The sequence below is a fragment of the Chanos chanos genome, chromosome 1, assembly GCF_902362185.1.
Source record: "Chanos chanos chromosome 1, fChaCha1.1, whole genome shotgun sequence".
Lineage (NCBI taxonomy): Eukaryota > Metazoa > Chordata > Actinopteri > Gonorynchiformes > Chanidae > Chanos > Chanos chanos.
Window position 1 is genome coordinate 47,556,981 of NC_044495.1, and position 14,029 is coordinate 47,571,009.

The 14,029-nt window shown below is 42.6% G+C and overlaps 2 protein-coding genes across 2 annotated transcripts in view; one reads left to right on the top strand and one right to left on the bottom strand.

Annotated features, from left to right (window-relative positions):
- Positions 1–3,137, top strand: part of mctp1a (multiple C2 domains, transmembrane 1a) — a 137,037-nt gene extending 133,900 nt beyond the window's left edge. Inside the window, exon 22 of the mRNA XM_030780967.1 lies at positions 3,066–3,137. Coding sequence (XP_030636827.1) covers positions 3,066–3,137 — 72 coding nt within the window. The remainder of the gene's footprint in view (positions 1–3,065) is intronic.
- Positions 3,138–10,501: 7,364 nt separating this feature from the next.
- Positions 10,502–14,029, bottom strand: part of slf1 (SMC5/6 complex localization factor 1) — a 28,742-nt gene continuing 25,214 nt past the window's right edge. The window contains exon 18 of the mRNA XM_030764684.1: positions 10,502–11,004. Coding sequence (XP_030620544.1) covers positions 10,502–11,004 — 503 coding nt within the window. The remainder of the gene's footprint in view (positions 11,005–14,029) is intronic.

Sequence of the window (14,029 nt, forward strand, 5' to 3'; positions counted from 1 at the left end):
CACCATGCAGGACGGCGAAGCTGTCACCTGTTTGCCGTCAAAGGCACCCGTGATGCGCTTTGGCAGTCCGTCTGTGAGGTTCCTTTGACTGAGGTTTTATTGTTGTTTCTCCGCGTCTTTACTTCCATTAGAGTTGCTCCCGGTGATCTGAAACTTTTTGTTTACATAGTTCACGCAAGGTTTCTCAAGTTCACGGCGGAAATGCCTGCACACACGTTTTTTTGTTTTTCAAATTGGTGAAAAATACACGGGGTTAACGAACTTCTTAGACTGTAGAAAAAAAAGCACTCGTCAGTGAGTGCCCCACACTTCTCTCCAGCTTAGCTTGATTAAAAATGTTACTCTCCATGACCTGAACCAAGTTTCCTTCTCCAAAGACTTCACTCAAATCTGATCGGCTGTGACATAATTCACTCCCCTGTCCTCGTTTACTTGTTCTCTTTCCTGGTCTGTACGTGTTTTCTGTTCTTGTCTATATTTGATTAAAAAAAGAGATACTGAAAATGCTCAGAGCATCTTGGTGGGGTGTCACCAAGCAGTTGTACCTCCCCTATCCAGTCTGTGGAGTTCAGAGAAAGGAAATGACAAGAGAGTGAACTCATTTAAGAATGCTGGTGCAGTGTCCAACTTTGTTAAACTGGTGTTTTTCAGCTAGGTCAGCTTCACCGATCATGTTAGATTCCATTACAGCTAGTTCACCTTAGATCCTGTACTGTCTCTCTGATAATGGTCTCTTTGGAGACACGTGACATTCTCTAGAGGTAACTTCAGAAGCTATGAATCTTGCGTAATACCCTAATCAATGCTGAACATGCATTAATAATTGATTGTCACACATGTGTTTCGCACTCAGATGTTTAATTGAATTGATTGATTTTATGATTTGTGTATGACATATGACAATGTTTTGTGTTGTTGTAGTGCTTATTAAAATTTGTTGAAATCTTCTTTGGTTCAGCTGTTATGGGGGGGGGGGGTGATTTCTGATGTTTTAAACTGTTAAATTCTTTGCAAAGCAAGTAATGAAAAGTGGTGGCTGAAACCACACACAGGGAGTGGTTTTGTGGAACATCAGCATGTTTGGATGTAAATTTAAATTCAGTACTGCGGTGGTTTTAAACCCACTCTATTCAATGAAGAGGTCTATCGAAGGAAGAGTGAAATGGGCATGATTTCTCTCTCTCTCTCTCTCTCTCTCTCTCTCTCTCCCCCTCTCACTCTCTCTCTCAGAGCCTCTAGTGATAGATGTTTTTGTTGAGTTGGCAGAACACAGACCACATCTCTGTGGGAAATCCTGAGATGACGTGGAGTCCTCTGTCGGCCAGATCTGAGGGAAAGTCAGTCAGAGTGTGTCTGTCTGCATCTGCTGAGACGCTTTAGTACTGTGGCTGCGGTTGCCTTCACTGCATGTGTGTGTGTGTGTGTGTGTGCGTGTGTGTGAGAAAGAGAGAGACAGAGAGAGAGTCAGAGAGAGGTAGTGGTCTAGAATCTAGTCTGATGGGATTTGGGGTGTTTCAAACTGAACGGTTCCTCTCTGGTGTTTGATAGGCCGCCCGCTGATCAAATAACCGTGTGTCATCTGTTTCCACACCCTTTGTTGATGCTCCCCTGTTTGTTTTGTCTAGATCCATGTGTTAGGCTTGTCTGTCAATTGGCCAAACCAAACAGAACTGACTCAGTTGGAGCGTCAGTGAGCAGTCTCTCACAACCACACAGCCCAGCCTCCTTCGGTTCAATACATCCTTTTCTCATAGTTTCCTTTCTTTCTTTCTTTCTTTCTTTTGCTCTTTTCATTCTTTCTCCTCTCTCTCTCTCATTCTATCTCATGAGCAGTTCTCGTAAGCAATATCTCACAGCCACACAGCCCACAGTCTGTTAATTCAATACATCGTCTTTCTTTCTTTCACTCTTTTGATTCTTTCTCTCCACTCTCTCTCTCTCTCTCTCTCTCTCTCTCTCCACTCTCTCTCTCTCTCTCTCTTATGTGATCGGATGAGGGTTTATTGGTGGGGCACAGCCAGGCCTCTAAATCAGCTGTAGTCGTTTAAGGTTTCTCCTTTCATCTCCTGCCGTCCCCTTCATTCCTGCACTCCTCCAGCAGGGCAAAGTCATTCACTCCATAGCCACAAAGCATCCGAACCGCTTCTGGACCCTCACCTCTCCCTCTACAAGTGACGGGTTTTCATTCCCCCCCTGTTTGCAGCGGCTCTGTGCAATGACCCATCTTTCCAGTGTTCATCGATTATGAGGGATTTGAGAGGAAAGGTTACACAACGCAGGGGATTAGGGATGCTTTTAGGAAAGGCACCATGGTCAGTTCTCGGGGGAGGGGGGAAGAGAGCCGATTTAAAAAGGAAAGCGGTGTCTTAGTGGATGCAAGCAACAGAGCAAATCTCCAGCCATGGCCTTTGGATGACCTTTCAGGACAAAAAGGTCTTGAGTGCGGATGTGGAACTCCAGTGGAGTCGATGTAGTTGACTTTCCCGTCGTGTTCTGGTCACTCTACTACTGCTGCCGCCAATCATCTTTTTGAGACTAGTCGTGTTTTGTCCTAAAGAGATTGCCACATACATCCACACGCTCATTACTGCAGTGGTGGATTTTGAAGTTAATCCAGAAATACCGGGTTAGGAAACAAACAAACAAAAAAAACCCCATCTATTTAGATCATTGAGAGTGTCTTGCTGTCTCATTTTCAGCTGAGGTCATACAGAGACCGACTGTGACTTGAGGATTTTGATGTGTTGATGTCTGTAGTGTTTCTCTATCCATTCTGCATAATTAAAAGAGAGATCTGTTAGACAATTTGGAAGCATTAGCTGAGTTATGAGGCATTAACCTGTGTCTGATGCAGACTGTAGTGAGGCAGTTAAAGAGTTCAGTGAAGCTTCATGTTTGCTTGGCTTCCTTTGAGATGGTTTTCTTCTCACCCAGACCTTCTTTCATTGCACTGTGTGTGTGTGTGTGTGTGTGTGTGTGTGTGTGTGTGAGTGTGAGTTTGCCTACAAACTGCACGTCCTCACTGTAATATGCGTGTTTGTGTGTGTGTGTGTGTGTTTTAACAGGTGCAGTACCGAGAACTGAAAGTGGATCAGAGTCACAGCCCGAATAAACGAAAGAAAACCAACCCGGGGTAGCTGTCCTCTTCCTCCCTCAAGTGCTTTTCACAGCAGCACCATACCACGGAGAGGAAGTGGACTGGTCCAGACCAGCAAGACACTCTCTCTCTCTCTCTCTCTCTCTCTCTCTCTCTCTCTCTCTCTCTCTCTCTCTCTCTCTCTCTCTCTCTCTCTTTTCTTTCTTACTTTCCCCCCTGTTTTCTCTTTTATCAGCCCCTCTTTGTTCATGGCGCACAGACTTTTGGTTGGGGGTGTGTTAGAATCATCATTGTAGAGGGAAACAAAGGGACCATTTTAATTATCAGAATTGTGTGTGTGTGTGGGGGTGCTATTTTTGTTTACTTTTCTGTGTTAAGAGGGTTGGGGGGGGGGTAAGCTAAGCTGACAAGGCCTGTGACCCCTTTTAGAGACGTTTAGCAGAGGTTTTATGATGGGAGCTATTTGTCATTGGCCTAGCAGCAGATATACAACGTTAAAAGCCGCTGTGTCCTTCGAGTACGGAGAGACCAAAAAAAAAAGAGAAAAAGAGAGGGACTTCACAGGCTCTGAACAGCTTTAGCCTCAAATAGCAGGATCAGTCACTAATACACACACACAACACACAAATCTCAGCCCCACTGACGGGAGAGGCAGTGGTTAAGAGCAGCTTACACGCTGTAATTTACGCCTTGCTCGACAGTAACTGTCGTGACCGAAAAAGGCTCTCGTCAACCGTTCTGCAGTGGTCATCAAACGTGTGGCGGGAAAGTGTCCCGTTTATGGCGAAGTGTAGTGTCGCTGAGGAGAAATCGGTCGCGTGACCTCGGGAAAACGCCGCTAGCAAACTTACGATATTATTGCCATCTATGTTATTTCAGGATTATTTTAATGTTACTTTAATGTTATTTTAATATTAGGAATGATGCATGCTTGGTCTAAATTATCTTGTTTTATTGTTTTTTTATTGTGTGTGTGTGTGTGTGTGTGTATGTGTGAGTCCAAGTAATTTACTATCTTAACAAATCAGTTACGATGCAAAGAAACAAACACACATGCACACAAAAACAAAATATATGAAATTCAAATGATATCAAAGACAAAATCATTCCAAATGCAGAAGAGAGACTGTGTTAAAACATATTACACACACACGAGATGTGTGTGTGTGTGTGTTTTGTTAATATTTAATAACTTCCGGGCCAGTCGTTTTGAGCCTCGGTCAGTGGCGGCGCGGTGATGGTGGCGGCTGATTCGTCAGCGTTATATGAGTGGCTTTGATTCAGCCCCCGGAGGGAGCGTTTTATGAATGTCACAACAGCCTTGTCCAAACTCACTCAACCCCCCCTCTTCCCTGCTCCCCCCCCTCCCCCCCCGGTGTAGGACGCAGCCTTCCCCGTTCCCCCTGTCATCCTGGCATAGGGAATTGCCACGGAGCTAATGTAGATGTCATGCTGTCCTGACTAAACGCTAGGCCCGCGGGCCAGCCACATGCTAATCTCACCCGAAAGGTGGCTCTCTCCTCTTCTCTCGCTCTGGTCTTTTTTTTCTTTTTGTCCCTCTCTGCTCCTCTCTTTTTGTTTTTTTTTTTTTTGGGGGGGGTGTTTTTTTGCGCGTGTCGCTTCACTGGGCACACTGGTGTTGTCTCTCTGCCCCCAGGGCTAGTGCCACCCCTCATAACCCTCTGCACATGCCCGACACTCAACTCTGATCTCTCTTTCAAAAGCTGGCTCTGTGTGTGTGTGTGTGTGTGTGTCTATCTGTGCTGGCTGCTGACTTCACAGCGTCCTCCGTCTGTTTAGAAGGAGGCTTAACTCAAAGGGCCCAGAGTGTGTGTGTGTGTGTGTGTGTGTGTAAGAACAAGACTGGGTGTAAGAGTGTGGGTGTGTGTGTTTGGTTTGTGTTTTTTGGAGTGTAATTTTAAAGAAATATCATTCAGAGGGCCAGCACATTGCTTTTTCTTCTAATTGGGGGAAGAAGGGGAGGGGGGGTTCTTTTTGTCAGACTTCACTCCCAGTCAAATCTCACTTTATTTCTCTTTCTGTTTACTCTTTCTTTACCACTTTCCTCAAAGCAAATACTATAATACTGTTTAACAAGGCCTGGCTCAAATCTCGTTCTATCGCTTTCCTTCAATACACACCTTCATATGAGGAAAAAAAAAAAAGATTTGTTGGAAATAATCCCGTTATTAAGATCCAGCATGCTCTCTTTTTCCTGTGGTGTCAAAGAGGATGACTCTGACGTGATCTTCCTCTTAAAACAAGCAGAGAGACTTTGATCTGCTAAACAAGGGCCTCTCTGAAGCTTGGATGTGTTTGTCTGTTTCCTTAGAGTGGTCTGTGGGTATTACCCTGTGTTGCTATATATGTATCTTTTTTTTTTTTCTTTTCTTTTTTGCATCCCAGTTTTTTTAGTTTATATATATAAAAAAAATGTATATGCTATGTTTGCAAGCAAACCAAAGTGGATTTTTTCTCGGATAAATTGTAAAAAAAAAAAAAAAAAATGAAAAAAAATGAAGAATGAGAGATATCAGTGTAGAATGTAAGTTGTAAGTCAGAATCAAGGCGTAAAAGAAGCACTTTCATCTGCACCGATTTTAGAACTAATTTATTTCTTTATTTTCAAACCGTGTAAATACAATGACAATGATGTATGATACATGCTTGTAAATGTTAGATATTTATTTATGATGTATAGATGTATGTGTGTCAATTTTTTCTGATGTGTTTAAGGCCTGCAATTTTGCCTGTTAAGTATGTTTTTAGCTGTTTTTATTTTGTTATGTTTTTTTTGGGGGGGGGGCCTTCTGAAAGGGCAAGAAATGTTGAAAATAGGACAATGCTTAAACATGTACATTCAGTAAGTCAGAAAAATGTTACAGGTGTGTATCCGTTTATTTGAAAAAACAAAACGAAGCAAAACAATACATAAAATTATTAAATATTTTTTATCATTGTTTCTTGTTTTATATTAATTCCACATTCTCCACTGATCCAGTTGTTGCTCATGTTACTATATGCTATAGATAAAGGTACGTCTGAGACAATGAATGGACCAATGCTGTAAATGTTCTCTCTATATTAGAGTGCATTCAGCAGAAATGTAAGCCATGCTGGACAGATGTCTGGTGTTACTGTCATTTCTCATGCGGGATTATTAGTATAGACAAGTGCACAGGTTTCTACAAGGTGTGTGTCCGTGTCTCTCTCTCTCTACCTATCTGTCTTTCACACATGCTTACACACTCAATCGCTCTTTTCTGACTCCAGTGAGCCTCAGTCAGTTCTCACACTGCCCTAAAACATCTCCGCACGACTTAGTCATGTTCTGCTGGGGCCCCCAAAAAAATCCCCAACAGAGGAAAGAATCAGATGTGTTTCTTTGATGTACACACACACTTTCCCTTTTTCTTTCTCTCTCTCTCACACACACATACACACACTTTCTTTCTCTCTCTTTCTCACTCTCATACACACACTTTCTCTTTTTCTTCTTCTTTCTCTCCATCTTTCTGTTATGCTTACATACACACACTTAGAGTGATGGAGGATCAGTGTCTTCCCCTGGCAGGGTCTCTGGAGCCCCCCCATGTTCTCTGACTCTGTGGTCTTCATCATTTATTAGTCTGGCCGTTCCCTCTCTGTCTGCTCCCCGCTGATATCCAATACAGATCTGGAGTGTGTGGCGTGGAGGATTCGGCTACAAACGACGGCGCAGCCAGACGCTAATAATCACAGCCATGTTAACAGAGGGCAAGCATAGACGTATAATTAATTAGCCTCCCAAGTTCTCCATCGTTCTCCTGGCAGCTGATTGTTACAAATCGTCCCAGCGTCTCAGGTTGTAATCCCCCCACCCCGCGACAATCCCGGACTCCCCCCGCCCCTGACCCCAACCCGCTCTGCTGCCATGGCATAATCCCTCTTCACCTCTTCACCCCCGCAGATGCAGCGTTCTCTGTGAAGTTGAAAAAAGCGCCATCAGGAAACAGGTCGTTCTTCATCCCAGCCTGTGTGGGGTTTTTTGGGGGGAATGGAGGTTTTTTTTTTGTGACCTGGAGCCCTGCGCTCTGGGGTTTTTTTTTTTTTTTTTTGGGAGGGGTGGTGGTTGATCTATGAACTACCAGCTGGTACACAGATGACTCAGCTTCATCTCTGTCTTCTGCAGAAGGCCCTGAGGTACTGGTTCTTGGTTGCGGAGGTGATGGTTCTTGGTTGCGGAGGTAATGGTTCTTGGTTGTGGAGGTAGTGGTTCTTGGTTGTGGAGGTAGTGGTTCTTGGTTGCGGAGGTAATGGTTCTTGGTTGTGGAGGTAGTGGTTCTTGGTTGCGGAGGTAATGGTTCTTGGTTGTGGAGGTACTGGTTCTTGGTTGTGGAGATCCTCAGAAAGACGAAGGTCTTCACTGGATAAGGACCTGGATGAGAGAGCTAGAGGAGAGCTTAACTTTGTGATACATGGTCAGGTTTAAATGGTTGAGGCTGCTCATGCTGCCCATGGAGCCAAGATAACAGGATGGAGCTCAACAATGGGAATCTCTCTCTATATATACATGAGTCATTCTGTGTCAAATCAGACAGAATCCAAGTGGTTGCAGCACTGTCTCAGATTTTGTTCAGAGTTTGTCTATATAACAAATGGGTCGCAAAACTAAGGCCTGTGATATATTTTTATTCAATTCCAATGTTTTTAGGTTTTTTTGGCCCTTGATATTTTTCCATTTTTACACTCTCAAAAATGCCTTATCTGAGAGGCCACGTTTGGGCATTAATATCTTGAAAAGTATTGTTCCTAGCCTCACCAAACTTTGTAGGATGGAAGACAAACATGTTCTCAGTATGACTGAACCATTAAATGTTTGTACTGCATGCCTATTGATTTTCTATAATGCCCTAGATTTGGAAAAAAGTGCAAAGTTCCTAAACAGGGGTGATATTGAGAGTATTATAAACCCATTTTTTTGCATGCAAATGGTATCAAGCCTTATTTTTTCTTCAAATACAAACAATACAATTCAAATACAAGTTACTAAGAAAATGTCCCAATGTCCTTCCACGTTCCCTTCATAGATAAATACACATAGATAAAGGCATTGTTTTACCTTTAGGAAAAAAAAAACACCTATAATGAAGAAGCTTATTATCTCTACTTATGTGTCCCACCCTCTGAAATGTTGATTGGAGTAAAGAGAAACATGTTTTCTATAGGCTCATTTTACTATAGGTCATTAATGCAAGCTATATTCTTGACTATCAGGGCCTCATTATAGAAAAAGGCATTAACTCTGAAAGATGCTATATTCAATGGAGTGGTTAAATTTTATACCCCATATTTAAAAAAGAATAGGATACTCAATAAAAATATCAAATAACTATTGAATGATGTGCTATGTAGCAAATTATGTACTAGAAATTACATGTGATGTAATACATGTAATAACATATAACTTGAACAACAGGACTTGGGCACATGCTTGGTGTTTTCTCGATAAGTGGAATCCCTATGTTCCATTATTCACCGATTCATGCAGCTACTGAGGCAAAAAATGTAATCCTGAAATGGACGTTTTTCTGCCATAGGTAAAATATCTCTCAAATCTGTGTCTATTTTTGTATGAAGGAAAAACAGGAGGACATTGGCACTTTGTACCCTTAATAACCATACATCAAGCAATTTCCATGTATTTTTATGTTCCTACTAGCTGCCCCACATACCATTTTGGTCCTATGAAAATGACTGAAAAATGCTACCATGCCTTGTTATATTCTTGATAACTTCCTGTCCATTAGTGGTAGAGACCAAATATTGGCACAAAATTAATAAAAGATTATATTTTAAGAAAAAATAATGATTGATACCATTTGGGTACAAAAAATGGGTTTATAATACTCTCAATATCACCCTCGTTTAGGAACTTTGCACTTTTTTCCAAATCTAGGGCATTATAGAAAATCAATAGGCAGGCAGTACAAACTTTTAATGGTTCAGCCATACAGAAAACATGTTCGTCTTCCATCCTACAAAATTTGGTGAGGCTAGGAGCAATGCTTGTTTAGATATTAATGCCCAAGCATGGCCTCCCAGATGAGGCGTTTTTGAGGCTATAAAAATGAAATAATGTCCGGGGCTGAAAAAATATGAAAACATAGGATCTGAACAGACTTATTTTACAGGCCTTAGTTTTGGGACCCATTCATGATATAAACATGGTTTGAACAAAATCTGAGATGGTGCTGCAACAACCTTATCTGATTTGACACGGAATGACCCATATACACACACACACACACACACACACACACACCCAACCAGCAGGGTAGTGCAAAGTGTGCTGTGCTGAGCACTGTAAAGAGTGTAGAATGAACGAATGAATGAATGACTAATCTAAAACTATGGCAAGACAAAACACTGACTTTTTAAGGTTGACTGCAAAATGTAAGATTTTTACAGTGTGTCAGTGGGAGGTGCCGGCTGAGTTTGCACAAGTCATTTGATAAGTAAGGGTAAAAAAGGTCCTGAGTTAGTAGAGGCCTGGTTAATGTTTTGCACTAGTCACAAAAATGTAGTCAGTCACGCACAGTACAAAAAGCACATTTGCAATTTTACTAGATGAGGTTTAAACATATTATTTATTGATCTCAACATAAACTCCAGGTCAGACCAATTTGACATTTATTTTGGTTAATAATAATCGATAAAATAACTATAAAAAATACACATATGAAACACTTGGACTTAAATAGTCAACAATAATATATGCACCAAAAAAAAAAAAATCTCTGGCTAGCTTGGATCTCAGCTTTCACTACTGCCAGCTGTTTCTGAACCCAGTTAGTGTGAGCTTACTGGAGAAGGAAGCTCCCTGCATCTCATTAACCAAACGTCCAACCAGAACATTCCCTGTCGGCCTGTCATCCACCTCTCTAATTAACATAAGAATGTAAAGCAGAATAAGCAAGTGAACAAGAGCGCTTATTTTCTAAGACAGTTTGGATATTGCACTATACTTCTAACTATCAACATTTTAAAAAATGGGACTATTAGTTAAAAAATGGGAATATTAGTGTTTTCTTCTTTTTTTAAATAAAGAAGAAAAATATCAGAACAGGTTTATGCTGAGTACTGTCCAGTAAAGTTCACATCCATGTCCATGTATCTCTTCTTCTCCAGGCCTGTGTATAGTTCTCAAGGCCCAGTACTGGTCTCACAGGTCTGAGAGCAGTTCTTAAGGCCCATTGCTGGTCTCACAGGTCTGAGAGCAGTTCTCAAGGCCCAGTGCTGGTCTCACAGGTCTGTGATCAGTTCTCAAGGCCCATTGCTGGTCTCACAGGTCCGTGATCAGTTCTTTAGGCCTAGAGCTGATTTCACAGGTCTGTGTCTAGTTCTCAAGGCCCAGTGCTGCTTTCACAGGTGTGTGTTTCCCTGTAGCAGAGCTGCTCCCTCGTTCGTCAGGTCCTGTATCAGCCTCATCAGCAGACTGGTGTGTGGGGCCTGACACTGTTTGATTGCTGGGCTGATCTGCTGCATGTAATGCTGCATATTCACTAGCGCCTGCAGGTCTTCTGCTAACCGGACCGCTCGCGGATCCCCCCAGATAGACTTTACCGCTGTGCCCTGCCTGCCAGTCAATGCCCGAACCAGCTCAGGGGTCAGGGACAGGGCTGGGGATGGTGTGATTTGGAGGTCAAAGGTCGGGATGCCGTGATCCGACAGGTAGCTGAGGAGCAGGCAGCTTAGCAGGCAGGAGCAGGACTCCACAAAGGTCAGGTCGTTCACCTCTGAGCCCTGAGCCCTGACACTGTCGGCCTCTTCGGCACAGCGCCGTAGCTCCTCGCGGAGGGTTACCGTGGCAACCAGGTCCAAAGGGGTGCGGCCCTCAATATCTCGCAACTGCAACAGAGAGGAACCTGCAAGAAACCAGTATGAGTCGATTCATAACACAGATGTGCTTTAGGAATCAGTGCAAGGCAAAGCATTTTCATGAGTCTGTACATTAAGAAACAGGCAGAGTATTAGTGTTCGCTGGTTTATGAATGGTGTTTAGCTAGGAGATTAAGGCAGCTGGGTGATGTCTTGGTCTTCTTTTTCAAAATAAAAGACCTCATTAAATGATTGGTAATCACTATGGAATTACCATCAATGCTATTAAATAATTTATCATTGGTATTAGCTCAATAATGATCTAAATGAGCCAATCGCATCTGATTGGTAATTATCTCTATAGAACCAGTCAATGGCTTCCTGGAAACACTCTGATAATGTAAGCAATTAAAACGATTCAATTATCACGTAAGGAACCGTCAGGGGGCTCAGGGACAGTACAGAACAGAAACCCACACTTGCACTCTCTCTCTCTCTCTCTCTCACTCACACACACACACACACACACACACACACACACACACACACACACACACACAGACAGTCAGAGTAAGCCAGCTGCTAACCAACAGTAGCTTAGGGCCACTGTTGGATCATCAGCTCATTTGACTGTTAACTGACACTGACCTGAGAGATGATCCACACACTGTCTCAGCTAGTCAGACTGCATTAGTCTACAGACTCCCACTGTTAGTCATTATGCCTCACTGTGCTATGACTGCACATCCTCATATCAGACCACAATCACTGACACACATGCACGCGCATACACACACACACACGCTTACTTTATGGTGAATGCATAGATCCACGTACTGTGAATAATCATTATCTTTATGTTCAAATGCATATCCATACATTCGTTCATCTCTTTCTCTCTCTATCACACCCACCCACACACACACACACACACACACAAACTGACTCACTGACAGATAAACACCACTGTTCAGCTTTGCTCTCTGTCTCTGAGTCAAGACCTTGAGTTTACTGCATTAATGAAAGCTACTGTAAGTAGTTTCATTGCTTACACTGGGGAGAGGACTCAACTCATGTCTCGGGAAAAAGAAAACTCAATATTTTGAAAGTGTAGACCAATTGGGGGATGGGGGGGGGGCTTTTACAAGACTCACACATGCCATACATTTCAACCTTGAAAATAAAAACAACCAAACACTTTCAATGGCTCTCCACTCTCTGGCTGAAAATCTCTCTCCCTCTCTCTCACTCACACACACACACACACAAATTAAGCAAGTAACATTCCCTTAAACAATTTGTGTTTTCTGATCTTCATCAAACCCTGTGTATATTAGTGCTGATCGTTCCTGAGGAAATAAGAGCTCCAGTCATGCTTGGGAAGAGTGTGTTGAATTTCTTTAATTCTCTTGTCTGGCTCTCTCTCTCTGTGTACTTTACTTGCATTTTCCCTCAGCTGAGTGGAATAAAAGCCTTTTGTGCATGTGTGCGTGTGTGTGTGTGGGTAAAGCACTGTTAGCGTTGTCGGAGAAGGGTCGTGTCAAGTGTTCGTCTCTTTGTTTGCTTTTAGAGACCTTGTTTCAATAGCGAGAGCGAACAGGATGGCACTTGACTCTGAAACCTTGACGGAGGCGGGAAAACCTCTCTTTAGGTCATTTTTACGGCTCCCTGATGATTCGGCCCCTCAGCCCGGAGCACTCACCACGCTTTCCAATTTTCAGCTACTCGTTTACGCTCCTGAAACAGCTCTGCTCTAAAAAGACAAAAACCAAAACTATCTATAGATAAATAAATAAACAAATAAAATAAAGGTGAGGACCATTGTGTGGAGCAAGGGCGAGAAAAGATTTTCAGACCTGCATTTACAAGATAGGGGAAAAAAAAAAAAACACGAAAGTGCAAACGACTATTGATGCTTTCAGTGTCTTTCTCGCTTGCTAAGACGTGCAAAATCGTGCTTCTCTTTTCTAGCATGTTCCTTACTGGTTTCTCCTTTTGAAAACCCTGATATGAGAGTGTTCGTGTCCATCTACCTTTAACATTCGAAGGCCGAGGAGAGCGTGGTTGGCAAGAGGTGAATTTACATACTCTTCCGTGTGAAGAGGGCAATTTAGAGAACAAAGAGTGTGAGTTCTTGAGAGGTTCAAGGACATGACAGGTCAGATTTGAACGAAGGAGAGAGAGAGAGAGAGAGAGAGAGAGAGAGAAAAGAAACAGGGAGAAGTCTGTAATAACAGGCCATTATTCTGACCTGCATCACTGATTTGACCTTGCCTGGAGCCACTGTACGACTTCAGTGAGCTGAAGGTCAAACAACCAGGTCAAACAGAACCAGGTTCCGACTCTCTGGCTCAACTGTTTCTGTCCACATGGCATTTACAGCTTTTTCTTTTCAATCTGTTCCTTTTGCTTGTTTGTTTGTTTTTTTGCATGTGGATCTCCTGTGACTGTGCTTCAAACAAACCTGACTTTAAAACCCTACTTATAGTGTAAATTGCCCTAGAACTGAAAGGAAATGCTTCCTTTCACACACATATGTAACATCTACACACTTAAATTATAAGCTTAAACTGTTTTTTAAAAAGCATCTGAAAAATATATTAGAAGAATAACTATAATTCTCACACATCCCCACTGACGGATAATAGGGAGTTTTATTATCTCTTATAGTAAACTCACCAATGAAAAACACAACAGCTATTGTGCTGACTGTGCACAGTTTACCTGTGCAACTGGGCTACAGACACAGGGATTACAGTTTACGTACAGCTTGTTTTTTGTATGATTTTTTAATTCTTTAGCCAAGTTATAAGTGACTGCAGCTGTGCAATCTGTCCACACACAAGAGCATAATTGGACAGTTTATTTCTCTTCATTATCTTTCTCTCTCTCTCTCTCTCTCTCTTTTTCTCTCTCCCCCTTGCTGCCTGCCCTCCCCTGCCACGCATGGGAGGTCTGGACGTGTATCAGAGCTATCAGTGTAGAAGCATGCATCCGTGTGAGGGCTCTTTTTACACCGGTCCCTGCCGCAGCCATGTCAAACTGCCTGACAGCCCCAAACCTGGAATGTGA